This window comes from Trichechus manatus, unplaced genomic scaffold (genome assembly GCF_000243295.1).
Source record: "Trichechus manatus latirostris isolate Lorelei unplaced genomic scaffold, TriManLat1.0 scaffold00046, whole genome shotgun sequence".
NCBI classification, from domain to species: Eukaryota; Metazoa; Chordata; class Mammalia; order Sirenia; family Trichechidae; genus Trichechus; species Trichechus manatus.
In genome coordinates, this window is record NW_004443982.1 from 8,591,961 (window position 1) to 8,619,822 (window position 27,862).

General features: G+C 37.5%; 1 protein-coding gene across 19 annotated transcripts in view; it reads right to left on the minus strand.

Annotated features, from left to right (window-relative positions):
* Positions 1-27,862, minus strand: part of KDM6A (lysine demethylase 6A) — a 260,874-nt gene that overhangs the window by 8,918 nt on the left and 224,094 nt on the right. For 10 of the 19 annotated variants that reach the window (XM_023731902.1, XM_023731905.1, XM_023731903.1 and 7 more), the window contains 4 exons: positions 26,462-26,649; positions 25,539-25,680; positions 5,783-5,890; positions 4,680-4,806 (listed from right to left, as the gene is read on the minus strand). In XM_023731902.1, the coding sequence (XP_023587670.1) occupies positions 4,680-4,806; positions 5,783-5,890; positions 25,539-25,680; positions 26,462-26,649 (565 nt within the window). The remainder of the gene's footprint in view (positions 1-4,679; positions 4,807-5,782; positions 5,891-25,538; positions 25,681-26,461; positions 26,650-27,862) is intronic. The other 9 variants (XM_004376914.2, XM_004376913.2, XM_012555697.2 and 6 more) reach the window with 1 other exon arrangement.

The window sequence follows — 27,862 nt, forward strand, 5'->3', positions numbered from 1 at the left end:
TACAACCTTCTAATGGAGAGAAGGCAAGGCGATACCAAGTAATATAGACTGGTTCAAATCTAGGAAGATAAGGGTAAATTTCAAGGTAACCACAAAGAAAGTTAATAAATCTACTCATGAAAATAAAAAAGAAAAATATAAAGTCTCAGGAAAAACAAAACCTACAAAAACAAAAGTAATGAAAAAAAAAAATCCAGGAACAAAAGGAACTCAGCATGGGAGAGTAAGAGAAAACAGAAAACGTCAGCACCACAAAAAAAAAAGCACTACAAAATGCAATACCACTCGTAGGAATATATCCTAGAGAAATCAGAGCTGCCACACAAATAGGCATATGCACACCCATATTCATTTCATCACTGTTCACAAAAGCAAAGAGATGGAAACAACCTAGATTCCCATCAACAGATGAATGGATAAACAAACTATGGTACATACACACAATGGAGTACTATGCAACGAGAAAGAACAATCATGAATCTGAAGCATCTCATAACATGGATGAAACTGGAGGACATTATGAAAATAAGTCAATCACAAAAGGACAAATATTGTATGAGACCTCTACTGTAAAAACTCATGTAAAAGTTTACACACAAAAAGAAACAATCTTTGCTGGTTACCAGGGATGGGAGGGGTGGTGGGGGGAGAAATAAATAGACAATAGATAAGAGGTAACTTTGGTGAAGGGTAAGACAGTACACAATACCTGGGAAAGCCAGCACAACTCATACAAGCGTACAAGGAAAGGTCATGGTAGCTCCACAGACACTTCCAAACTCCCTGAGGGACTGAATTCCTGGGCAGAGGGCTGTGGGGACCACGGTCTCGGGGACTATCTAGCTCAAGTGGCGTAACACAGTTTATAAAGACAATGTTCCACATTCTACCTTGGTGAGTAGCGTCTGGGGTCTTAAAAACCTGTGAACAGCCATCTAAGATACTTCACTGGTCTCACCCCTTTGGAAGCAAGGGAGAATGAAGAGAACAAAATACAAGGAAAAGATCCGTCCAAAGGACTAATAACCACAGCTACCATGGTCTCCACCAGACTGAGTCCCATACAGCTAGATGGCGCCCGGCTACGACCACTGAATGCACTGTCCAGGAACACAAAAGAGGATCCTGGACAGAGCTGGAAAAGGATGAACAAAATTCTAACTTACAAAAAAAAAAAAAAGACCAGATTTACTGGCCTGACAGACTAGAGAAGCCCCGAGAGTATGGACACCGGACACCCTTTTAGCTCAGCAGTGAAGTCACTCCTGAAGTTCACCGTTCAGCCAGGGATTGGACAGCGTCATGAAACAAAACGGGATTAATGAGGCACAGCAGTCCAGGGACAAGGACTAGAAGGCAGGAGGGGACAGGAAAGCTGGTGATAGGGAACCCAAGGTTGAGAAGGGACAGTGTTGACATGTCGTGGGGTTGTTAACCATTGTCATAGGACAATATGTGTACTAACTGTTTAATGAGAAACTATTTGTTCTACAAACCTTCATATAACGTACCAAAAAAAAAAAAAGAATTATCTATGTGAGATCAAATTTACAACAGCAAACAAAAGGTTTGATGGGAAGCCTACGGGGCAGTGAGTTGAAGATAATGGTGATGGAATAATTTAGAAAAGGATAGTGAGAATAGCAGCACAACTGGAAGAATATAATCGATGTCATTAAATTGGACATGTAGAAACCTTTCAAACGGTGTAACTTTGACTATATTTTCACCAAAAAAAAAAGGTACTCCAAGGTCGAGAAGGGAGAGTGTTGAGATGTCATGGGGTTGTTAACCAATGTCATAAAACAATATGTCTACTGACCGTTTAATGAGTAAATATTTGTTCTGTAAACCTTCATCTAAAGTACAATTTAAAAAAAAAACACTTAAAAAAAAAAAGAAATCCATAAGATTAAGAATAACATTTCAGAATTAGTCAACTCAACAGAAAGTCAGAGAAGAAGAATTGAGGCAATGGAAGTCAGAATTAGTGAGACTGAAGATAAAGCACTTGACACCAACTTATTTGATAAAACTATTAAAAAAAAAAAATGAAGAAACCCTAAGAAGTACGTGGGACTCCATCAAGAGGAAAAACCTACGAGTGATTGGAGTACCAGAACAGAGAGGGACAACAGAAAATACAGAGAATTGTTGAACATCTGTTGGCAGAAAACCTCCCAGATATCGTGAAAGATGACAAGCTATCTACTCAATATGCTTACTGAACCCCACATAAGGTAGATCCCAAAAGAATGTCACCAAGACATATTATAATCAAACCTGCCAAAACCAAAGATAAAGAGAGAATTTTAAGAGCGGCTAGGGATAAACAAAAAGTCATCTATACAAAGGAGAGTCAATAACAATAAGCTCAGACTACTAAGCAGAAACCATGCAGGCAAGAAGGCAATGGGATGACATATATAAAGCCTTGAAGAAAAGAAAAAGTGCCAGCCAAGAATTATATATCCACCAAAACTGTCTCTGAAATACTACGGTGAAATTAGGGCATTTTCAGATAAACAGAAGTTTAGGGAATTTGCAAACACCAAACCAAAATTACAAAAAATACTAAAGGCAGTACTCTGGTTTGAAAATCAGTAACATCAGAGGCCAGAGGGGCGAGAGGCCACAGAAAGCAGAAGCTAAAGAGACTAGGGACACAAGAAGTGGAGCTGCCTCAGTCTCAAAAGGTATAGCCATGACCTCAGGGATTTCAAAGTTTGGAGCCATGGCCTCTGGTGCTTCTAAGGGTGGAGTCGCCACACAGATGGACTGAGAGAATGGTATGCCTAGAGCCGAGGGAGCAGAGCTGCTGTCCAAGCGGGCCTGGAAGGCGGAGCTAAAGCCCAGGGCCCAGGGGTCTCCACTCAGAATCTGGAGAGTGTGGCCAATACCTAGAGTCTGGAGGGCAAGGCCATTGTGTAAATTGTCTCAGAGAACAGAAGATTATTTTGAAAGCCTTGAGGGCTAATGTAATGTGTTCTGCTGACTTGCTTGGTGCCTGTTATCCCTTCTTTCCCTCCAGTTTCTCCCATTTGTAATGGAAATGTCTAGCTTGTGCCTGTTCTGCCATTGTACCTTTGGAAGCAGATTAATTTGTATTCTAGATTTCACAGATGAAGAATTTTTGGATTTTGGACTTGGAGTTAAGACTTTTGCTATGATATGATGGGGTGAATGTTTTCTATGTTGCAAGGATGTGATTTTGGGGGGGCCAAAGGGTGGAATGTCATGGATTAAATTATGTCCCCCCCAAAAATGTGTTTATCAATTTGGCTGGGCCATGATTCCTGGTACTGTGTAATTTTCCCATGTGTGGTAAATCCTGCCTCTATGATGTTAATGAGGGAGGATGGGCAGCAGTTGTGTTAGTGAGGCAGGACTCAATTTACAAGACTGGATTGGGTCCTGAGGCAATCTCTTGAGATACAAAAGACAGAAGTGAGCAGTGAGACAGGGGGACCTCATACCATCAAGAAAGCAATGCCAGGAGCAGAGCGCATCCTCTGGACCGGGGTCCCTGCACCGAGAAGCTCCTAGTCCGGGGGAACACTGATGAGAAGGCCAAAAGAGACAGAAAGCCTTCCCGTGGAGCTGATGCCCTGAATTTGGATTTTTAGCCTACTTTACTCTGAAGAAATAAATCTCTTTGTCAAAGCCATCCACTTGTGGTATTTCTGTTGTAGCAGCACTAGATAACCAAGACAACAAGTATTATCTTAGGTGAAGGGAGGGACAGCACACACTACAGGGGAAGTCAGTATAACTGGACTAAACCAAAGCTAAGAAGCTTCCTCAATACAATCCAACACTTTGAGGGACAGAGTAGCAGGGGTAGGGATCTGGGGACAATGCTTTCAGGGGACATCTGGGTCAACTGGCATAACAAAGCTTATTAAGAAAATGTTCTGCATCCTACTTTGGTGAGTGGCATCTGCGGTCGTAAAAGCTTGCAAGCAGCTATCTAAGATGCATCAATTGGTCCCAACCCACCTGGAGTAAAGGAGAATGAAGAACACCAAAGACACAAGGAAAGTAGTAGCCCAAGAGACAGAAAGGGCCACATAAACCAGAGACTTCATCAGCCTGAGACTAGAAGAACTAGATGGTGCTCGGCTACCACCAATGACCACTCTGATAGGGAACACAACAGGGAGTCCCTGATGGAGCAGGAAAAAGGTGGGGTGCAGAACTCAAATTCTAGTAATAAGACCAGATTTAATGGTCTGACTGAGACCAGAGATCTCCGGAAAGCATGGCCCCTGGATTCTCTATCGGCCCAGAACTAAAACAATTTCCAAGGCCAACTCTTCAGACAGGGATTGGACTGGACAGTGGGACATAAACTGATACTCCTGAGGAGTGTGCCTCTTAGCTCAAGTAGATACAAGAGACTAAATGGGCAGCTTCTGTCTAGAGGTGAGATGGGAAGGCACAGAGGGTTAGGAGCGGGCTGAATGGACATGGGGAATCAGGGGTGGAAAGGAGGAGTGTGCTGTCACAGTTAAGGGGAGAGCAATCAGGGTCACATAAGAACATATGTATAAATTTTTGTATGGGAGACTAACTTGAAATGTAAACTTCATTTAAAGTACAACGATAAAAAATAAAGAAAAAATAAAAACTAGATAAGAGGTTTTATAAAACAACCGTGGATAAGAATAGTTACTTACCTCACAAATGCTACAATAATGAGCTGGTTCTTCTTTTGCCCGCCCATGCCATATAATCTCTTTTCCTGCAGCAATGAGAGCTTCTCTCAATGTCTGACATTGCTTCAGAGTTCTCAGAAGACAATACCTATTGTGGGGGAAAAATTATTTATGACCAGCAACTGAATATTGAGTATTTTTAGCATAAGAAATATACCAATGAAAAATAATATGAAGAGACTCGGTTCTAATGTCTACCACTTAATTTTTCTTTTGTCGATTTCTCAGACATTCTCAGTTTTCAAAAAATAGCGCAATGCTCAGCAGATCTGATGAGGACAATATTAAATCATTTAAAGTTGAGAATGATTGATATCTGAATACAAAAATGATATTCTTAATATAAAAAAACTGACCCCTTGCTTAAATGTAAGTTGCTAATTTTGGCTCTTATTTGGGCAAGTCAATTAACCTCTTTGAGAATCAATTTCCTCATCCTTGAAATAAGGGGTCTGAATTCCAGTTTTGAATTCTTATGATTCTAGCAAGGAAGGAAGGCACATTATTTCTATCAACACTACCTAGATACTCATAAACAGCATCATCTGTATAGTTGCTTCTGAAACTTTTGAGTCTGTAAGCAGAAAACCATTTATGGAGTTAGTCTGTTACTAAGAAAACAGCTGCTGTTGAGTTGATTCCAACTCGTGGTGACCTCATGTGTGTCAGAGTAGAACTGTGCTCCACAGGGTTTTCAGTAGCTGAGTTTTTGGAAGTAGATCGCCAGGCCTTTCTTCCGAGGCACCTCTGGGTGGAATGGAACCTGTAACCTTTCGGTTAGCAGCCAAGCACGTTAACTGTTTGCACTACCCAGGGACTGCTACCACAGGATACAAAACTAATTTAATTATAGTGCTAAAAAAGAAAAAAGACATTTCCTCAATTTTAACTTGAAGATAATATAGTGGAATCTGTTGTTTATATTAACACAATTGAACTTTTCTTGTATTAATACCTTTTCTAAACTCATACTTATGCTAACAACATAGTGAATTATCACAATTTGTGCTCATTTTCCTACAGTTTGCTGTCGTTACTCAGAATTGTCTGCTAAATTCTCTTACTCTCCTGTGAATCTTAGTGGCTCAGGTTCTCCATTTGAACAAAGAGGTTGAACTAGATGATCTCTAAGGCACTTTTCAGCTCTAAAATTCGGAGACCATGAAAATACCCTAAAGAAAAGGAAATGGGTTTAGCAACTGTTATTTGAAAGCAAAGGTCTTGTCTGTTTTATTCATGCTGTCTACTTAAACTGCCTAGGACAGTGCCTGGCATATAGTAGGTGTTCAAAAAACATTTGATTACTAAACAACTAAAATTAAAAGTATGATTAAGTAATGGCATACTTACTTTCTCTTAATTTGTATTTTTTTTTGTTATTTGTAAGTTACTAGGTTAAAATATCATTATCACAACTCATGTAAATTAAGTTTGGGTAGCAAGGAGGGAATAACTAAAAATTAATTCAAAACCTGTTAATTAACAAACATAAAACAGTATTAACTTTAAGGCAAATTTCTTAATATCATATTCAAAGAATTTCACTCTGTTTAGCTTCAGCAATTCTTGCATGTTTAACTTATTTAGAAACAAAATAATGCTTTAGGCTGTGGCTGGATGTCAAAGCTAGGATAGCTGCTATATCTATGTATGTGTGTGTGCGTGTTTGGGAAGGGTATGGGGGTGGCAAGTAAAAATTTTGTTTGTGGCAAAAAGAGGAAGAATATAATTCAGACTATGCCTAGAGCTCTTAGCAGCACCTGTTCCTCCTTTTTCCCCTCCCCATGTCCTATACAATTCCCCACTGGGGGCATATATTTTACTGAACAAGTTTTCCAAGTAGGGCTTCAAAATGTTTCTTTCAAAAAAGTGAAAAGACAAGCTACTAACTGGGAAAATATCTTGGAAACCACATATCTGATAAGAATCTAATAACAAAAACATATAGAAAACTTCAACAACAACCCAAAAAAACAAAACAAAAAGCCTCAATTATAAAATGGGCAAAGGACTTGAAGAGGCATTTCACCAGAGAGGACATTCAAATGGCCACCAAACACATGAAAAGATGCTTAATGTCATTAGCCACACAGGCAGATGCAAATAAAAACCACAATCAGAAACCATTTCACTCCCACTAGGATGGATAAGATAAAAAAAAGGAAAACAGAAAATAACAAATGTTGGTGAGGATGTGGGGAAACTAGAACCCCTATCCACTGCAGATGGAATGCAAAATGGTACAACTGTTGTGGAAAACAATGTGGTGGTTCCTCAGAAAAACTAAACGTAGAACTACTATATGACCCAGCAATTCCACTCTTAGGTATATACCCAAAAAACTTGAAAGCAGAGACTCAAATAGATACTTGTACACCAATGTTCACTGTAGCACTATTCACAATAGCCAAAAGGTAGAGACAACCTAAATGTCCATCAACAGATGAATGGATAAACAAAATGTGGTACATGTATACAATGGAATACTCCTCAGCCAGCAAGAGAAACGAAATATGGATGGAGCTTGAAGATACTATGCTGTGTGAAATAAGCCAAATATTGTATGAATTCACTTGTATAAAAGGAGAACAGGCAAAAGTATAGAAACCAAAGTTTATTAATGGTTACCAGGGGTGAGATGGAGGAGGGAAGGGAAGGTTACGGAGTACTGAGTTTTGGTTTATGGTGATAGAAGAATCACATTAATTAAGGGTAGAGTTGCACAGCCGATTAATGTAATTGCTGTCAATAAGTTGTACACCTGTAAAAAGTTAAATTGGCAAGTTATGTGATACATACATTTACTACAAAGACCAAAAAAAAAAGAGTAGCTGCTCAGGCTGATAATGTACAGACAAACACCTCATGGGATCTGACTCCTTAGTTTGGAGATTTAGGGTGAGGTTTCATGGGACATCCTAGTTAACTGGTCTAATTAACATGTTCTAGTGCTTCTGTTCTACCTCCTAGTCGCATAATGCCTGGGGTCCTAGAAGTTTGCAAGTGGCCATCCAAGGTAAAACAATTGGTCTCTATTCGCCTGGAGCAACAGAGGAAGAAGAGCCAGGAATAGGAGAATGATATGGAATGTGTGGCTAACTGCCTCCATGAGCAACTGCCTCCTTTGCCATGGGACCAGAAGAACTGGATGGTGTCTGGCTACCATTACTGATGCTTTGATCAAAGATTCTATAGAAGAATCCTGATCAAAAGGGGGGAAAATGCAGAACAGAATTTCAAATTTTCATAGAATCCACATTTTTTAGAGCCATGGAGGCTGGGTGAACATCTGAAACTATCGTCCTGAGACAATCTTTAAATCTTAAACCAAAAATATCCCCTGAAATCCTAAAACCAAACAAAAAAACCCCACCAAATCCACCGCCATTGAGTCGATTCCTGCTCATAGTGACCCTATAGGACAGAGGAGAACTGTCCCATAGGGTTTCCAAGGCTGTACTCTTTACAGAAGCAGACTGCCACATCTTCCTCCTACAGAGAGGCTGGTGGGTTTGAACCACTGACCATTCAGTTAGCAGCCGAACACTTTAACCACTGCGCCACCAGGGCTCAAAACCAAACAACAGTTCAGCTTAACAAGTAAAGAATGTCTTCCTTGAGCATTGTGCTTTTTTAAGATCTATCTACGTGGGATCAAATTGACAACAGCAACTCAAAAGGTTAGACAGAGAACTTAGGGGCACTGAGTTTGTGTTAATGGGAGAGGAACAACTTGGAAAAGGAGGGTGAGAATGGTTGCACAACTGGAAGAATGAATTAATGTCACTGAATTGTACATATATAAATTGTTGAACTGGTGCATGTTCTGTTGTGTATATTCTCAACAAAAAATAAATTATATATCTAAAAAAATAACGTTTATTTCACAGGAAAATAATGCCTAAAACTCTGCAGATAACTTTGGAATGTTTACAAACTCAACTATATTCCTATGTGGGAAAACAAAGAAAATACTAAAACAAACATGAAAGAGTAACAAGAGCTTACATTCATGAGGGCATAGTACCAGGCAGAAGGCATGGTATCATCAGGTAGTTCACACACATTATGCCATTAGGCTTCCAACAACCCTGTGCAGGAGGCACTATTATGTCTATTTTACAAATGAGATAACTGGGGCTCAGAGAAGCTAAACTTGCCTCATGTCATAAAGCTATTTAAGTGGTTAAACTAGGGGTTTTTTAAAACCAGAAAATCTCAAGCTTCCTCTCACTATCTTACACTGTATTCTCTTCTTTCTGGTCTCTTTCCATGTCTTATTCTTACTCACTCCCCCCAACCCCTTTCTCTTTTAAAGATGAGATTCTTAGGGGCTCGGTCAATACAATTTTTTTTTTTAAACACAGTCTTGCTTCTGTGGATTATTATTTTACTTTTTACTCAGCAAATGAACTTTCATCTCCAGTGCTACTGACTACTTTGGCAGCTAGATTACAGTTTATAATTTATATTTAGTTTGGTTGTTTCATCTAGAAAAAGGCAATATATTTGCCTGCAAATAATAAAGGGCTGGAGCTAGGGTTGCTAACCATGAATCACAGTTCCACAATTTTTATTTTTTGAGGTACTAGCATCTTAAAAAATTGACAGCTCTATTAATCTTATCTGACAATGAATAACAAAATCATGATTTCTCCCTTGCCCTTGTGCTTTTTCTTTCCTTAATTTGAAAATTTTTGTTCCTTACCATTTTCAGAAGGTAGAAGTTGGAGTAGAATGAGAATTTAGAAAGACAAAGACTTTTATGGAGCCCACAGCAATGATCTAAAGGAAGGATCTGGTTCAATCGAAGGGCGGGGAAAAATATATAGAAAGTAAAGAGATTTAGGAAAAGGATACGAGGGAAGTTACAGATGTAATATTCAAGACTTCACTTAACAGTATTCTGTTTTGCTTTGATGAACCCCAGACTTTTATTTTACATGAAGACAACTTTTGAGTGTGCTGAAGAACTAAAAAATAGAAGTCATATAAACCTAGGGTTGTCATTTCCTCATAATTTTAGTTTTGTTGTATTTTTATTTAAGTTTATCTTACAGCAATTAAGAATTCAATTTGTTAAAAATAAATGAATCACTCATAAAAGATGTAAAAACACAGAAGGTGGAAAATGCTGTTTTTCACAACTGTATTTTAGGAACAGGGTCAGAAATGATTTCAAGAACTAGAGAAGGAGGAATTCTTTAACTTTTAAGGATCAGTTTTTGTTTCAGTACTTGTTTTCAGTTGTTGTAACATAAGACTACATGAAAAAGCAGGGGATAAAGACAGCTCCGAGCCTGGAAGAAAACCACAAGGGAGAGGCTAACTGAGGGCTTGGTATATTTGAGGTTACACAATAGAATCTAATCCAACCAAAAACCCATTGGCAAAGATGAAGCCTAACAAGGGATGGGATTTCAGAAAACGACTTCATACAAGGGGTAGAATAAAAATATATGTGGAATATTAGAAAAAGAAAACTGAAGATAATAGTAGGACAAACAATTGTGAGCCTTATTTGTTAGGTGCCATCAAGTTGTGTCCAACTCATAGCCACCCTATGTACAAAAGAATGAAATACTGCCCACTCCTGCTCGATCCTCACAATCGTTGCTAGCTTTGGCCCATTGTTGCAGCCACTTTGTCAATCCATCTCGTTGAGGGTCTTCCTCTTTTTCGCTGACTTTACCAAGCATGATGTCCTTCTCCGGGGACTGGTCCCTCCTGATAACATGTCCAAAGCATGTGAGATGAAGTCTTGCTGTCCTCACTTCTAACGAGCATTCTGGCTATACTTCCAAAACAGATTAGATTTGTTTGTTCTTCTGGTAGTTGCCAACACCGTAATTCAAAGACATCAATTCTTTGGTCTTCCTTATTCATAGTTCAGCTTTTGCACGCGTATGAAAACCAATTAAACTCATTGTCATTGAGGCAATTCCAACTCATAGCAACCCTATAGGACAGAGCAGAACTACCCTATAGAGTTTCCAAGGAGTGGCTGGCAGATGCGAACTGCCAACCTTTTGGTTAGCAGCCATAGCTCTTTACCACTACACCACTAGGGCTCCTCGCATTGAAAATATCATGACTTGAGTCAGGCGCACCTTAGTCCTCAAAGTGACATCTTTGCTTTTCAACACTTTAAAGAAGTCTTTTGCAGCAGATCTGCCCAATGCAGTACGTCATTTTTTTTTTTTAATTGTACTTTAGATGAAGGTTTACAGAGCAAATAAGTTTCTCATTAAACAATTAATACACATATTATTTTGTGACACTGGTTGCCAACCCCAAGACACGTCAACACTCTCCCCTTCTCAACCTTGGGTTTCCCCATTACCAGCTTTCCTGTCCCCTCCTACCTTCTCATCCTCACCCCTGGGTTGGTGTGCCCCCTAGTCTCGTTTTGTTTTATGGGCCTGTCTAATCTTTGGCTGAAGGGTGAACCTCAGAAGTGTCTTCAGTACTGAGTTAAAAGGGTGTCCGGGGACCATGCTCTCGGGGTTTCTCCAGTCTCTGTCAGACCAGTAAGTCTGGTCTTTATCATCTGATTTCTTGACTGCTGCTGCTATGGGCGTTGACTGTGGATCCAAGTAAAATGAAATCCTTGACAACTTCAATCTTTTCTCCATTTATCATATCATGATGTTGTTTATTAGTCTACTTACGAGTATTTTTGTTTTCTTTACGTTGAGGTGTAATCCATACTAAAGGCTATAGTCTTTGATCTTCATCAGCCTTATTTACACAGAAATTAATCCAAAATATAGATTCATAAATCAATACAATAGGCAAAAGATAATCAGACATAGTGTGCTATGGATGCTAAAAGTAGAGAGAAGTCATGTTCAGGTAAGGGGAGGTGGAAATCATGAAAAATCAATTTTCATAAAGAATTTGCTGTCAATTTAGATGTGGGCAGGAAGGAGAGGTAGGGAAGGCATCTTCTAGGCAGAGGGAATGCTATGAGCGAAGGTATGAAGGCACGAAGTGTGGAGATTATTTAGGGAACAAACAAATGTTCTTAGAAGATTTTAATCTTGGGATGAGGTTCCTGAGGTAGGAGAATAAGAGGAATGAAGCTGTAATGACATAAATACTACGTTAAAGTTAAGACAACATTGGAGCAACTTGACTAAGTTCCATAGTGAGTTCCCAAATACCAGTGTAGAGACAGATGAAACATGGGTTAACTCAGTACAGCACTTTTAAAGCCTTCATGGTAACATTCTCAGCCACTGAAAAGTAGATGGTACGCAAATTAAAGTATACCAAGAGATGCCTTGCCTTGTCCAGTCCATCTTACTAAAAAAATTATGAAGGAAAAGTAAGCCTGACATGTGAGTCTGTAACCTCTAGCTCCAGGCCTGTGTTCTCCCAGGACAACAGTGAATCTCTGAATATCAGTAAGACATCTACCAGTTTCATTTAAACTAACCAAATGGCTGAAAATCAAGGTCTCAGTCAATGATAAAAATGAGTAACTTAAGCACTTTAAACTCTTGGATTTAAAAAAAAAAAAAAAGCGTGAAAGCAAACGTGTTAACCACAAGACCACAGAGTTTTACAATTTTTTAGATTTTGTTTGGTCAATGTTATCACATAGCACTATATATTAGACCCTCAGAACAGTACTCGGATCTATGCTAACTATGGACTGGTCTTCAGGGATTTGCCATTATCTACTGATAGGGGTGGAAGAGATTTTGTTCAATTATTAGGCCAACTGGCCATGACCAGAGTTGCAGAATACCTTATTTATCCATTTTAAAATGGGAACCAAAAGGTAAAAAGGAGTCAGTACTTAATAATTTGCTTTAATTTACATTAGAAAAGTCTGTATATGTGACAAAGTGTATATTATGTTAATAAGGTAATATTTACAATAAATGTGAAAGAAAAGGGATAACTGAAAGAATTCTTAGTTCTAAAAGAGGTCTAATCTAATCCAGGGTTTCCCTAACTTGCCTGAACATAAGAGTCACCTAGGCCATTGCGTTTCCCAGGGCTCTTCCCATTGAATTTACTTGGTAGGAACAGAGCCTGGGAACCTATTTTAATAAGAGTCCCAGGTGATTCTTACGATCAGACAAGTAAGCAGTGAAAACCTCTTACTTCATAAATTAGGAAATTGAAAACAATGTCTAAAATTTGTAGCAATATTTTTAAATAGATACCAGTACAATACCAACTTTCACAAATCACCATGTTTTTATGATTAGAGCCATAAGAGACTACAGTGACACAGCTAGCTGTAGAGCTCGATTTGTTGTTGTTAGCTGCCATCAAGTCGGTCCCTGACTCATGGCGACCCTATGCACAACACAATGAAATACTGCCCAGTCCTGCACACCACCATGATTGGTTGCAGATAAAACCATTGTGACCCATAGGGTTTTCACTGGCTGATTTCCAGAAGTAGATTGCCAAGCCTTTCTTCCTACTCCATCTTAGTCTGGAAGCTCCACTGAAACCTGTTTAGCATCATAGCAACACAGGTGGTGGCTGCATATGAGGTGAACTCACTGGGAATTTAACCCAGGTCTCACACATGGAAGGCCTGACTTCAAATCTCAGTTCCATAAACACTTCTTATTTTCTGTGTCTCAGTTTGCTCAACTGTAAAAAGGGGATATCTAACTTACAGGGGATACCTAAATTAGAGATTTTATATAAAGTACTTAGATTAGTACCTGGCAGTTAGTGCTCAATAAATATTAACTAATATCCTAAGTTACTTGAACTTGACATGCCAAATTCTTAAATTCCATTAAAATAATTATAGTTAGTAAACTGAAGTTTAGTTTTTTAATTTGAGAAAAAATTGTGGGATGAGTTCCAACATGAGACGGAGGTGTTGGCATTTTAAAAGGGTTTAGTCTAGATTCCGTTAGTTTCTCAACTTTGGCACTACTGATATTTTGGGTTGGATAATTCTTTGTTGTGGGGGGCTATTCTGTGCATTGTAGGATGTTTAGCAGCATCCCTGCCCCCTACCTAGAAGATGTCAGTAGCAATCCCCAAGTCATAACATTGCCATATGTCCCTTGGGGGAAATAGGTGGGGGCAAAACTGCTCCTGAGAACCACTGTACTGTATCTTAATAAAAAAACAAAAACAAAAATACAAAAAACCTGAAGGGATTGCGAGTTTCTATAACTAATAGTAACAACTAACATTTACTAAATGCTTACTCTATACCCCACCCACTACCACTGAGTTGATTCCGACCCTATAGGACAGAGCAGCACTGGCCTACAGGGTTTCCAAGGCTGTAAATCTTTATGGAAGCAGATTGCCACATCTTCTCTTCTGCAGTGCCTGGTGGGTTTGAACCACCAACTTTTTGGTTAGCAGCCAAGCACTTTAACCACTGTGCCACCAGGGCTCCTCTTACTCTACTAAGACCCACATAAAATTCCTAAAAATCGTATTAGAAAGTTACTATTAATCCTATTTTTCAGAAGCGGAAACAAAGACTAATAGATTTAGTAATTTGTCCACAGTCCCCCAGTCAGTGAACGGAAAGGCCAAGATTTGAAGGCAGCTTGGACTCCAGACAACTACACAGGACTGCCCTTCCTGTAATATTTTGCTAGGCTATTAAATAGCAGAGACCGTTAAGACTTAGGAAAATAAAAAAGGAAAGGCAAATAACAAGATGTTCACACATACACAAAAGGCACAAAGTACCTAAAGCACTAATATTGTGCATATAAGATCGTACATTTAAAAACTAAAATCTTCAAGAACAGTACTTTAAATGACGGTCAAAAGAATAACAAAATGATGTAAGAAATTAAGTGTGTGGTAAGCGGTTTTCAAGTGGACTTGGTACTATTTAAATTTTAGAGAATTTATTTTCAACTATTAGCTTATATATTTTTAGAATGGCAGATTACATAAAGGTAGATGAGAGAAAGTGTATTCTGAAAATTAACATTTTACTCCTCAGTATACCATCTGATATGCTCCTCCTAAATTTAATATTGAACTTTTCAGAGGAAAATGGGCTCCTTGGCATTCTGTTTTTGTTATCATGGTGATTTAAGTAGAACTAACAAAGTAGTTGGTGAATAAACCAAAGTAACTGTACAACTATCACTGAATTAACTTGCTAATAATTAAAAACTTTTAAATGAACATGATTACAACAATTTATAATGTATTTGTTGGAGTAGGCCTTATCTACCTTTGAGATTAAACCATTCAACTGCATCGAGAAGACCCTCTCTATTTATTCTGAAAGTGTTTATTGGTAGCAAAATCTAATCAGTACCAGTAGTCTCTAGAGCTCACCTGCTGCACTTTAATTTGATTCCTTTCAATGATCGCATTAGAAGGAATACTTCAATAGTAAAACATAATCAATGAAATGTGTCTTATAAAAGTGAAATAAAAAAGAATCTTACAACGAAACAGGGAGAAAATGTAGGCCAAAATAATGCTATCTCAAATATCTGAAAACAGGAATCATGAATTTGCAGAGTGAGGGTTTCCTTTACTTTGATGAATATAAATAAAAAGCAGCAAAAATTCCCAAACTCCAATTTTAACTTTTAACGTTCCTATTTAGTAAAACTTCATTCAGGACTCACTAATGAAAGTATCTATGACATAGGTTATACTGGAGTGGGGCAGGGGCTTACCAAAGGTAAATATCATCAATCATTCTTGTCGAAAATGTTTAACCCAAATATAATTATCGGAAAACAAATCTAGAATGTGGACCTCTGTACAGGACAAAGACCTGTTGTACAAGACAAAGGCCAGGTCTCTACAAAAAAACATAATGTCATGAAAAAATGACTCAGATTTAAAAGAGACTAAAGACAATGACTGCGTACTAAATTCAATGTGAACCTTGACTGAAAATGGATTAGGGGTGGAGGGATGGGGTGGGGAGAGGTTAAGAAAAGACACTTTTGATAGTTGGAGACATTTAAATGTGTATTGTATATTAGCTGATATTACTGAACTTTAAATTTCTTAGGTATGATAAATGGTGTTGTGGTCATGTAGGAGAATATCCTTACTCTTAAGAGATGTTGGTTGAAGTATTTGAAGTGACATGTCATGGTGTCTGCAAATTATTGCTCAGCCAAAAAAATGTGTGTGCGTATGTATTTACAGAGCCTGTAAGTAAATGTAGCAAAAATTTATTTGGTAAATACAGATGAGATTATAAAGGTATTCATTCATTGTACTATTCTACTTTTTTGTAGGTTTGAAAAATTTCAAAATTAAAAGCTGGGGAAAAACTGCAAATGAGTTTTAGGGGAGTGGAACAATGAGTTATATGTAAGTTTTATATATATTAAAGGAGAATACGATACCTTAACATGGAAAACCTGACCTACTTTAATGAATTAAAGTATCTTTAAGTTTGAAGTCTTCCTTAATTTATTTTTTTGTGTGGTTACTGTTCTACTTTAAAAACAGCTAATGGTTCAGAAATTTCAATAGCTAATACCTTAGCAGGGATTACCTATTAGCCAGCTGAAAGCTACAAATGTATATCTTAGACTCTTTTTCTAAGCAATAGAACCATATATACACCTAGTTGTTTAACAGAAATTTCCACTTAAACATCCTAGGAGGAATTCAAGTTCTACATGTCTAAAAACAGCCAGGTTGGTAATCATTACTCCCCACACCTAACCCATTTTCTCTTCCTTTATCCCCAATTTCATCAACAAAATCAAATGTCCCACTGAGTGGCCCAAGCCAAAACCCAGCAATACAGATTCCTCCCTCACTTCTACCATCTAGTCAGTCATCAAGCATATTTTATCTTACTCTAACCCTTGTCTCTCATTCTGTCTGAACTGCAGCAATTGCCTTCTAATTAATGCCTCTAATCTTCTGTCCTTCATTTAATGCTTCATCTTGCAGCCAACTGACCTAACATGTAAGTCTGATCACTACTAAACATATTAAAAATTCTAAAGGCTTCTCATTAGCAGCTCTTGCCAATAAAAATTTCCAGGTGAAAATTTTTAGCAACACAAGTTTCAACCTTTACTCTTCAGCTATTATGAATGAAGGAGTAGGGCTTAAATCCGAGACATACTTAAAAATCTGTTCTAAAACAAGGAGAAACTAAGTTTACTTGCAACATATGGGATACGTGGAAAAAAGGTTCAACATTAAAATGAAATTGAAAGAGAAAGTTATGCACTCAGCTTCCACTAAGATATTCCTTAGGACTTAGGCTATGAACTTTTCAAGTCAAGTTCACTGCATTATGAAATGAAAGAAGTAATCAAGATAATGAATATTCTTTTGATTTATGCCAGCGTAGGAGGAATTTGGAAGAATATGAAGTAGAGTACAAAGTAAAATTAGTGTACTTTAGTAAAACGGGTAGGTTTTAGAAACTGGAAGATTTACTAAATGACTTATTCAGATGAAGAATTTTATGGAATTGCAGGGCTCTGAAAGACTCAACTTGAAAGTGCAGAGAAAAAAACAAGAGTGATGCTGTCTTGTTTAAGGGAGTACAGGTAATTCATTCTCAAAATGATAATGAGGAATTAGTAGGTGGCAGTAGGAGATAGTATTATTTTCCATTATTAAATCACTCAGTGCAAATACAGGTTCATTATTGTTGCTGTTATTATTATCTCATACATTTTTCATAAATTTTACATAAACTCATTTGGTGTTGAAACTTGACCTGAGGCAATTTGTAGTTCTCATGTAGCCCACTTAGCATGACTATTTATATGCTTTACTGCAGAAATATTAATGTGTTTCATTCCAGACTACTGCCAAAGATCCTGCTAGTAGGGTAAACTATATTACAAATGCACTGTATCACCTTTCTAAATCCAAAAAATTCTGAATTCCAAACACACTTGAATAAGGGATTTAAGATCAGGGACTATGAAGATGGTACTTCTTCTGTGAAGCCTTTCCTGAATCTTCCCCTCTCTTAGAAGTGCCTTCCTCTGTGCTCCTCCACTATTTGTTATCAATATCTCCATAAGTGCAGAGATTACATATTTTAATGCTTTGCATGTTTCCTCATTTATATTAAGCAGCTTGAGAAGCGATCAAATTCTTCACTAGCACGATACTTGGGCACCAACTCCATTCACAGTAAATATTTACTGAATTAAAGGATGAAAAGAACTGGGTAAAGGTAAGTGGAATGGATGGGAAGGCAAAAGGTAAATTTTGCTTATTTTTTGGTTAGGTTGACTTACCACTTAATTATGAAGACCTAAGAAGCAATAATGTCACACATTGTAGATTCAATGTATTTAAGAACTAAAAACAGTAATTCGGGGAGAAAGTTAAGGAACAGTACTATCTTTGTATGTCTTCTCCATCCCACCTACCTCTGATATTTTTTCTTTTAAAATAGCCTACAATTCATATGCTCAAGGTATACTGAATTAATATTTTACTAAAAGATAATTCAAAGAAGGAGGAAAAAAGGGGGGAGGATAAAATTTGCAGTTCATAATAAAGATGGTTTAAAATAGCAAATATAATGGTAAAAATAAATTTAAAAAATTTTAAGCACATATATAAAGGCAGCAGTGGGAGAAATGACTGACAAGGTAAGTGGGAGTCAGATTTCACATGCTAGGCTTAAAAATGTGGATTTTTAGTTAGAGTTTACATTTATGCCTTTGTGTATTTAGAACAGTTGGTTACTAGTGTCTTTGGCAAGAGAAGGTTTAGGGGAATATTGAAGGTGGGGACCCAGACTACTGTGGACAGTGGAGTGAACAAGAGATGAAGACAATCCCTGGGGCTAATATGTCAAATGGCTCAAAGCAGAGGGAAGGAATGGCAAAGGAGAACTGTGTATTAAGAATTGGCAAATTGGCAAAGCTCACAAGCCAGGAAAACCAATATCACTTCCTTTTCTGACAAGATACTAGATTTGAGGACCAAAGCAATGATGTGGATACAACAATTTTATAGCAAAATTGTGCTTGTGGAAAAGGTCCCTGTTATGGAATGAACTGTGCCCCCTAAAAAGATATGCTGAAGTTTTAATTTCTATACCTGTGAACGTGACCTTGTTTGGAAATACAGGCAGTCCCCGACTTACAACGTATTCGAGTTAAGATGGACCGCACTTACGGCCATTGGTGAGTTTTTGTTTTTTTTCTTTTTTGGGGTGGTGGTGGTACATCTTATCGTTAGTAATATGTACTACATACAATGTTGCAGCATGTAATTAGCTGATGTTATCATTTTGCAGATGTTCAATTTTATGATTTACTGTTGAAAACACTGCCGTATAGATTTAGTTTGCTAAACTAAATCAGGGGCTTCAGTTGCTTGAAAACATGGACCCAAACGCCGATTGTTTTGCTAAAGCCAATAGGCAGATTCAGGAAGCAGTAAGATGTTGCTGAGAAATATATGAAGAAAAAAAGAAAAGGATCATACAGACAACTCTAATTTTCTGACTAGAAATGCCATCCCCATTCCCAGTGATAATCCAGATGATCCAGAACCTTCCACAAATGGAGTTATTACTGCAACTGATAAAATGCCAACATCGTCCAACTCTTCTTCATTGTAGGAGTAACTTTTTAAGATTTATGTACTTTTTACTGTATGTATTAAAATATATCTATAAGCTTATACGTAATGTTTCCAACCCCTAAAGACAAATAAAGATTGGATATATAAAGATACTGATAATAAAAGGCAATAATAATGAAAACTTAAAAGAAAAAAAAAAAGGTATCCGACTTACATCAGAACTGACTTAACAATGGCGTCACTGAACAAAACGCTGTAGTAAGTCGAGGACTACCTGCAGTCTGTCTTTGAAGATGTTATCAGTTAGGTTTGGAGGCGGCCATACCGGGGTAGGGTGGGTCCTAATTCCTTTTGAGTGGTGTCTTATAAAAACGGAGAACAGACACAGACACACAGGGTCGGGGCAAGGACGAGGATGACAATGCTGCCAAGTGAAGATGTATCTACAAACCAAGGAATATCAAGGATTGCCAGGAGCTAGAACACGGAACATGTCCTCTCTCAGAAGGAATCAACATAACCAATACCCTGATTTGGACTTCTAGCCTCCAAAACTGTGAGATACTACATTTCTGTTCTTTAAAACCACTCACTTTGTGGTATTTTGTTATGGTACCCCTAAGAAACTAAGACAGCACCCCTCTCACTGCTATAACAATATATTCTCCATGCTCTCCTCTCTCTTCCCTCATCTAGTTCCCCTATTTCCTTTTCTTAAATAGAAGTATTCCCCTAGGTTCTGTTCCCAAAACCTCCTCTCCTCTTCCTCTCAAGGCAATCACAAACCACTAGGTAGAAAACTTCCTTGTCACTCAGCAACTACTTTGCTCTCTAGAGTTCTGCATTTTCTACAGCCTTTTCTAAACAGTTCTACTAACTATTTCACTGGCTCCTCAAACTCACCACTGCCCCAAAATGAAGTCATGTGCCATAGATAAATCCAACTGCTTTCATGTAAGACAAATGTGGGTTTAAATCCTAGCTCTGCTTCTAACCAACTGGGTGACCTTGGGATGCTGTGAGGAGTGACTGAGATAGTCTGTGAAGTATTTTGCTCATCAAGCTCAATTTATCAAGTAGCATTATTACTAAACCATCTAGAACCCAGACTTGAAAACTCAAAGGATCTGTGATTCACTCTTTTCCCTTACCATCCAAAAACTTACCCTATTTATTTAACCACTAGAAAGATCTTCATGAAACCTAAATTAGATCTTATTATTACTTAAATACCAAGAGCTCTCCAGCAGTATAGTCTTAAGTTTGGCACCCAAGCATGATCTGCCACTAAGCAATTTTTACAAGTATATCTTATTTTACTACTCATCATACACATTGTGCTCAAGTCAGAATGTACAACCAACTATTGTCAACATACATATACTAGCAGACTCGTGTCATATATACATTCAAGCTCGTACAAATACATAGTAAGGAGGGAAATCAGGAGGGAGGATAAGAGAAGAAGGTGGTGGGGAGAGAATAGAGAGCAGGAGGAAGAGAAGATGACCTGGAGTGAGTATGCATTTGCTAGTCCTATAGGCAGTTTGAGTTCCTCTGAGCTCTCCAAGCCTGAGCAGCTTACCATGCTGAGTATGGTTTTAGCAGTTGTAAGATATAAATTTTTTATACAACATAACCTCCACACGTAAGCCAACTATTTTGCCTGGTGCTCAACTGAATAAAGAGAACTTATTCCTTTACTGGAGAAAAACATGACTGTGTTGGACTTAAGGGGACCTGGTATAAATGTATACTGTATCTTATGGATGAACTGAATCGAGACATCTTTCTTACGGTGCAAGAATTTGGTCTTAAGACGGCTTCAGGTGCTATTCTTTTCTACTCTCCTTGCCTCCACATCTTTACCCTTAACCCAAAATGTGAAAACTGCACAGCTTAAAACACTTGTCTGACTCCATGGACTGCAAAGAATCAAGAAGATCTGTCACTGAATTTCTCTCAATCTACTTATTTATATGCACTCATCTTTAAAGTGTTAAAAAACAAAGATGTCACTTTGAGGACTAAGGTGTGCCTGACCCAAGCTATGGTATTTTCAATACCCTCATATGCACGTGAAAGCTGGACAATGAATAAGGGAGACCAAAGATGAACTGATGCATTTGAATTATGGTATATATTATTGAATATGCCATGGACTGCCAGAATAATGAACAAATCTGTCTTGGAAGAAGTACAGCCAGAATGATCCTTAGAAGCGAAGATGGTGAGACTACGTCTCACTTCCTCTGTGCATGTTATCGGGAGGGACCAGTCCCTGGAGAAGGACATCATGCTTGGCAAAGTAGAGGGTAAGCAAAAAAGAGGAAGACCCTCAATGAGATGGACTGGCACAGTGGCTGCAACAATGGGCTCAAGCATAACAACGATTGTGAGGATGGCACAGGACCAGGCAGTGTTTCGTTCTGTTGTGCAGAGGGTCGCTATGGGTTAGAACCGACACTATGGCACTTAACAACATCTTTTACTTGAAGACAGGATCTATACCACATATTTATAAACCCTTAGTGCCTAGCCCAGTGCCTTGTATACAGTCAGCAAGTATTCATTAAATAAAGAAAAAGTGCAAATGAAAGAAAAGAAGCAACACTGGCTGGCGACAAGTACATTTTAGCAATGGCTAAATGATTTTTTTTAAAGAAAGCTTACGAAGCAAGGCCTAGGGGTCTGGACATATTCTAGTTAACATTTTCAATTGGTGTGATGACAAAAGAGCTTGCTAATCATACCTAGTGAAAACTCAAGCTGGGAATAGAATTCTTAATATAATGGGGAATATAATCAAGATTCAAACAATAGGACATTTTGTAAAACGGTAAAATGGAGTACAGATAAGTAGATAAGTGCATTTAGTATGGGGAACAATAAGTAGTATCACCAGTAACTGTAAGTGGAAAAACACCTAAGTTTTATGTGTCTAATTTCAACACAAGACAACTTTTGTAACAATGATAATGCAAGTGTCAATGCACAACAACATTTCTCATACTTAGAGGGATACTGATAAACTGGAAGGAGTCTAGAAAGATGACAAAGATGATGGGGGAGGGAGATACGGAAAAGATCACAGAGGTGAGAGATGTTTAAATTATTGGAGAAAAGGTAGGAAGAACAGAATATAACAATCCTTCCTTGATTCCTCTTTCACTCTTATCCCACTCAACTATGAGCATGTACTGTGAGCTTTAGCTCCTTGCTACTTTTAAGCTTGCCCTTCGAAATCCATTTGCCACAAAGCAAGCAAATTCATTTTCTTAAGCTTTAATTCAGAACTTATCCATCTCCTGCTTAAAATCCTCTAATGGTGACCTGTAACACTCAGAATATATATGTATATAAACTTCCTGCCATGGCCTAAACATCAGTGTATGATCTGATTCCTTGCTCATTTCATTGAGCTTATTGCTGCTTTTCCTTTCCCTCATTCAGCTATAGTCACACCAGCTTTTTTGTCCCATGAACATGCCAAAGTTGTTGTTGTTGTTTTATTTACTGTACTTTAGATGAAGGTTTACAGAGCAAATTAGCTTCTCATTAAACAATTAACACACATATTGTTTTGTGACATTGGTTACCAATCCCATGATATGTCAACACTCTCCCCTTCTCAACCCTGGGTTCCCCATTACCAGCTTTCCTGTCCCTTCCTGCCTTCTCGTCCTTGCCCCTGGGTTGGTGTGCCCCCTTAGTCTTGTTTTGTTTTATGGGCCTGTCTAATCTTTGGCTGAAGGGTGAACCTCGGGAGTGACTTCAGTACTAAGTTAAAAGGGTGTCTGGGGGCCATTCTCCAGGGGTTTCTCCAGTCTCTGTCAGACCAGTAAGTCTGGTCTTTTTTTTATGAGTTAGAATTTTGTTCTACATTTTCCTGCAGCTCTGTCCAGGACCCTCTATTGTGATCCCTGTCAGAGCAGTCAGTGGTGGTAGCCGGGCACCACCTAGTTGTACTGGATTCAGTCTGGTGGAGGCTGTGGTAGCTGTGGTCCATTAGTCCTTTGGACGAATCTTTCCCTTGTGTCTTTGGTTTTCTTCATTCTCCCTTGCTCCAGATGGGGTGGGACCAGTGGAGTATCTTAGATGGCCACTTACAAGCTTTTAAGATCCCAGATGCTACTCACCAAAGTGGGATGTGGAACATTTTCTTTATAATAAAGTTGTTCTTAATTCAGCCTTTACTTGTTTCTCTGGGCCTGAAATGTTCTACCTCTAGATCTTCACATGGTTGACTGCATCTCACTATTCAAGTCTAAGTATAAAGCTCATCTTCTCAGTCACCTTTCTTGACCACTTTAGCAAAAGCAGCACTCCCTGCCCCCTCCCCTCAAATATTATTCTATTTTATCTTACTCATATTACTCATCAGTAATTTACTTTTGTTTGGGGTTTTCTCTGTCTTGCTCCACTAGAATTTAAGTGCCCTGAAGACAGGGATTTTTATATTCTACCCCATGTCTATCCCTCAGTTCCTAAAACAGTGTGTGTCATGGAGTTTATTCTTAAACATTTGTTGAATATGATTTATTCTGCATAAAGCCCATATAATACTTAGGGAATTGAGATCAAATGACAGGTAGATTTTAGTCCAATTTGTAAAGAATTTCAAGAATTATAATGAAGCAATAAGAATGTTTAAGTTGCTGGATGATCACAAATTATTGATGCTATAGAAGGGATTACTGAATTAGGCAGGAGTTTTGACTAAATGAACTTTAAAATTCTTTCCAATTATAAAATCCTAGTCTATCCAAAATGGAATGAGTTACTTTCAGTCTATATAGCTTTTGGGTTTTACTGGCAAAGTGATGAAAAATCATGGGTACTCACTTGAAGATAAAGGCTTCTATATATATTGTGCCATCCCTTTATCTTAGGCGATCTGAATTAGCATCTAGTTTATGCCTATCTCCAACTTAGTAAACATCTTCGGGGACTTTAGATAACTTTCTTCTCAAAAGTAACACTGAACTTGCTATTCAGAGCAAAGCAAACGGATAGACAGCTCGTCCCCCCACTCCAACTCCCAATTATATTTATATAGAGAGTATGGTACCTGGGATTATTGAACTTTTTTAAGGATTTGTACATTACTTGCTGTGATTTGGTTTTCATTCCCTTTTGTCTCCCCCTACCCCTTATGCCCAAGATTAGATAAAACAGTGCAACTGATAAAGGACTATGTCATAAGATAATTCACAGGCATGTTACCATGGCCACACAATTTTTGTTTGAATTTTGGATTTAAGTTTGAGATAATTTTAAAAAACTAGGATTACTTTCAAAATATAGTATTTTTAAAAACAACACAAGCTGACCAAATCAATATTCGTGCAGGAGAAATACTTAACACGAATACTCCTTTAAGAAAGACTAAGTCAAATTTATTTTATCAGTGAGTCTAAAGCAGCATATTCCGAAGTAAGTTTTGGAGGAGACCGATTCCTCAAAAGATACTGGTCAAATAAGTTTGGGAAATACTGTACATTATAATCTTTCTTCCACAATCACAAAACACATTAACACATACAGTCTCTAAAACATTTTACAAAAAAAAAAAAAAAGGACTTGTTGAATTTTTCTAATCCTTCATTTCCCATATTTCTTTGACCAGAATTTCCCAGTAGAAAATAGTTTTAGGGAAACACTACTATATAGCACTGTTTGAAAATGTTACTTCTAAATAGACGTACAAAATAGCTAGGATAGAAACTGTGATAACAAATGAGACGCTTACTAGGATATATATAGTGAAATTGGGTTAGTATATAAGAATTTGTAAAACTTGTATTAAGTATTTAAAGCAGCTAAGAAAAGGGACAATTATAAGATGGAAGATCTAATTAGATAACCAGAAAATTACCATTTTAGTCAAATCTCTATATTAAATGCTAATTTCTCTGCACCAGCAATTATTTTATGATGCCCTCTATTAATAAAGGTACACTTTCAGTATCAGTACTAAAGTTCTCCTGAGAAATCAGGTGGCTCAAGACAGTAGTAGGGAAATACAGGCTGTGAATCTACTAGTTTAGAATCACTTGTGCCTTTGTTCCTCTTTGTACCACAGTGCACTATTTGGAAGGGAAAAAATATTTTTAACATGTAGATTCTCATATTACATTTTGCTAAGATTTCTGGACAATTTTGTTTTGATGTCAGCATAATTCTATGGGAAAAGAAAAAAGCACTAAATAGTTAATACTCCCCCACCCCACCCCCGCCCAAAAAAAAAAAAAAAAAAAAAAAAAAAAAACAGGGACTACAGCAGTTTTAGAAAGCACTTACTTAATCATTTCAAAAAGCTTTGGATCTGAGACCTTGATATTTCGTGCCATATTCCAGGAAAGATGAACCATGGGTACTATTGACTTCACACTTTGCAATTTGTTCCATTCGTACCGTTCCACTGCCAATTTATACTGGCAGGCTAGGAAAAAAAAAACAATTATAAAGCAACCCAACGTACCAAAAGATATGAAGATAACCATTATCACTCTCTCAGGTGATATCTTCAACACCAATTCTGAAAACCTCAAAGCTCTACAAAAATAATTTTTATGTTTATAATTACAGTAACAATAACAGTAGCAATCATGTAATGAGCGCTAACTTATATGCCAGGCACTGTGCTGAGCTATTTTTATATCTCACTTAATCTTTACAAACACCTTATTAATGTTATTATTCTCACTGCATAGATGAAGAAATTGAGGCCCAGAGAGGATAAATAAACTTGCCCGAAGTAGCAAGAGCCAGCTCCTGGTCCTAATCCAGGTCTTTCTTGCTCCAAAGGCCATATTCTTAATCTTAAATGTATAATGCCTAAAGGCAGGCATAATCCAAACAGATTTTGATACAGTAGGGCTGTTCATATGACCAGGTAAGAATATGAAAGAACGAATAACCACTCTGTTTTGCTTTCTCCCATAAAGGGTTTCCTTTATAAAACAAAACCAAGTACTTTAAAAATTATTAAAAGTATTTTCTCTATGCATATAAAGACATAAATTTGTTATTTGCTGAGATCTATGGTCTTAGATTTCCACTTGTTAACTTGAATTTAATTTCTTGTACAACATATTAAGATTTTATGCAAGGAGATACTCTTCTTCCAATTTTAGTGAATAATATTCCAGGCGGGAAAAAAAAAGACATATCAGGTACAATCTTTTATAAATTAATTTTTCTTAACATATTCTTTAAAGTACCTGTAAGTGGACCAACATTCCAAGCAATGTTGTTGCACCAGCCAATAGCTTGAACCCAATGTACAGTGCCTGCATTTATCCAGACCAAATCTCCAGGTCGCTGAATAAACCTATATACTGGAACATTTGCTTCATAAAGATCTTCAAGGTTAGGCCACCAAGAACCCATTAGGAAATTCAAATTATTTCTGAAATAAGAACAAATAATGCAAATGGATCAAGTACTTTAATAAGCTCCTTATGAAACTGGAAGACAATGTCAAAAGTGTTTCAAAAATGTTCATTTATTTCACTGAAACTTAATTGTGCAGTAAGAACTGCTGTATTTAAAAGTGAGTGAAATTAATTACAGGTGAGTATTGGATAACTTATCCAAAGATCAGCATTATTGCCTTAAACTGATTTTTCAAAGATCCAAATGAAATCCAAAGCTATTTTTAAGTAACATTTACATACAATAACTTTTAATTTCATTTTAATAAAAGACTATTTTGATTGAACTCTTTATCCCTGGAGAACCTAGGAATCCCTAAAGGTAAATGGAAGATGAAGTTGACATCATTTAAATCCATAAACAGGAACACTACGGTAGATATAAGTACTAGGAACTACTCTCAATTTCTGAAGGAAAGTAGAAGACAAATCATCTATTGCTGTTTTGAATTCCAAGCAGGAAAAGAGAGACAGAATGTCAGTCTCTATATTGTTTGGATGACTGATTAAAACTATGCAATTGAAATAAACTATCAAAAACGAACAAACACACTCAGGTACACATTACCACCACCACCACTACACTTTGGAAACATTCTACAGATCACAGTACTGTTGCTGTTAGGTGCCGTTGAGTAAATTTTAGACTCATAGCAACACTGTGTAACAGAGTAGAACTTCCCCACAGGGTTTTCCAGGCTGTAATCTTTATAGAAGCAGATTGCCAGGTCTTTCTCCCACGAAGCCGCTGGGTGGATTCGAACTGCGAACCTTTAAATTCGCAGCCGAGTGCTTAACCACTGCACCACCAGGGCTCCTTGATCATAATACTAATAACCTTTTAATTTAAAATCTGGCTTCTTATTAGTCTCTTTCATCATGATATAAAGTATTCAATTAATTAACTACTTCAGATTTCATTTTTTTGGGGAAGAACTTGCATAGTGGAAATGAGTCTTTCCTTAAAATCTAAGAAATCCTTCACTTTATTTCTGTGTCTTGTGTTAAAGTATATGATAAAAAGGTACCTTAAAATTGTTTTCATTGATTTAAATTTAATTTTTGTCTAGATCAGGGGTAGGTAAACTATGGTCCATGGTCCAAACCTGGCCTGTTGCCTGTTTCTGTAAATAAAGTTTTACTAGAACCCAGTCATGCCCATTCATTTACATATTATCTGTTATTGTT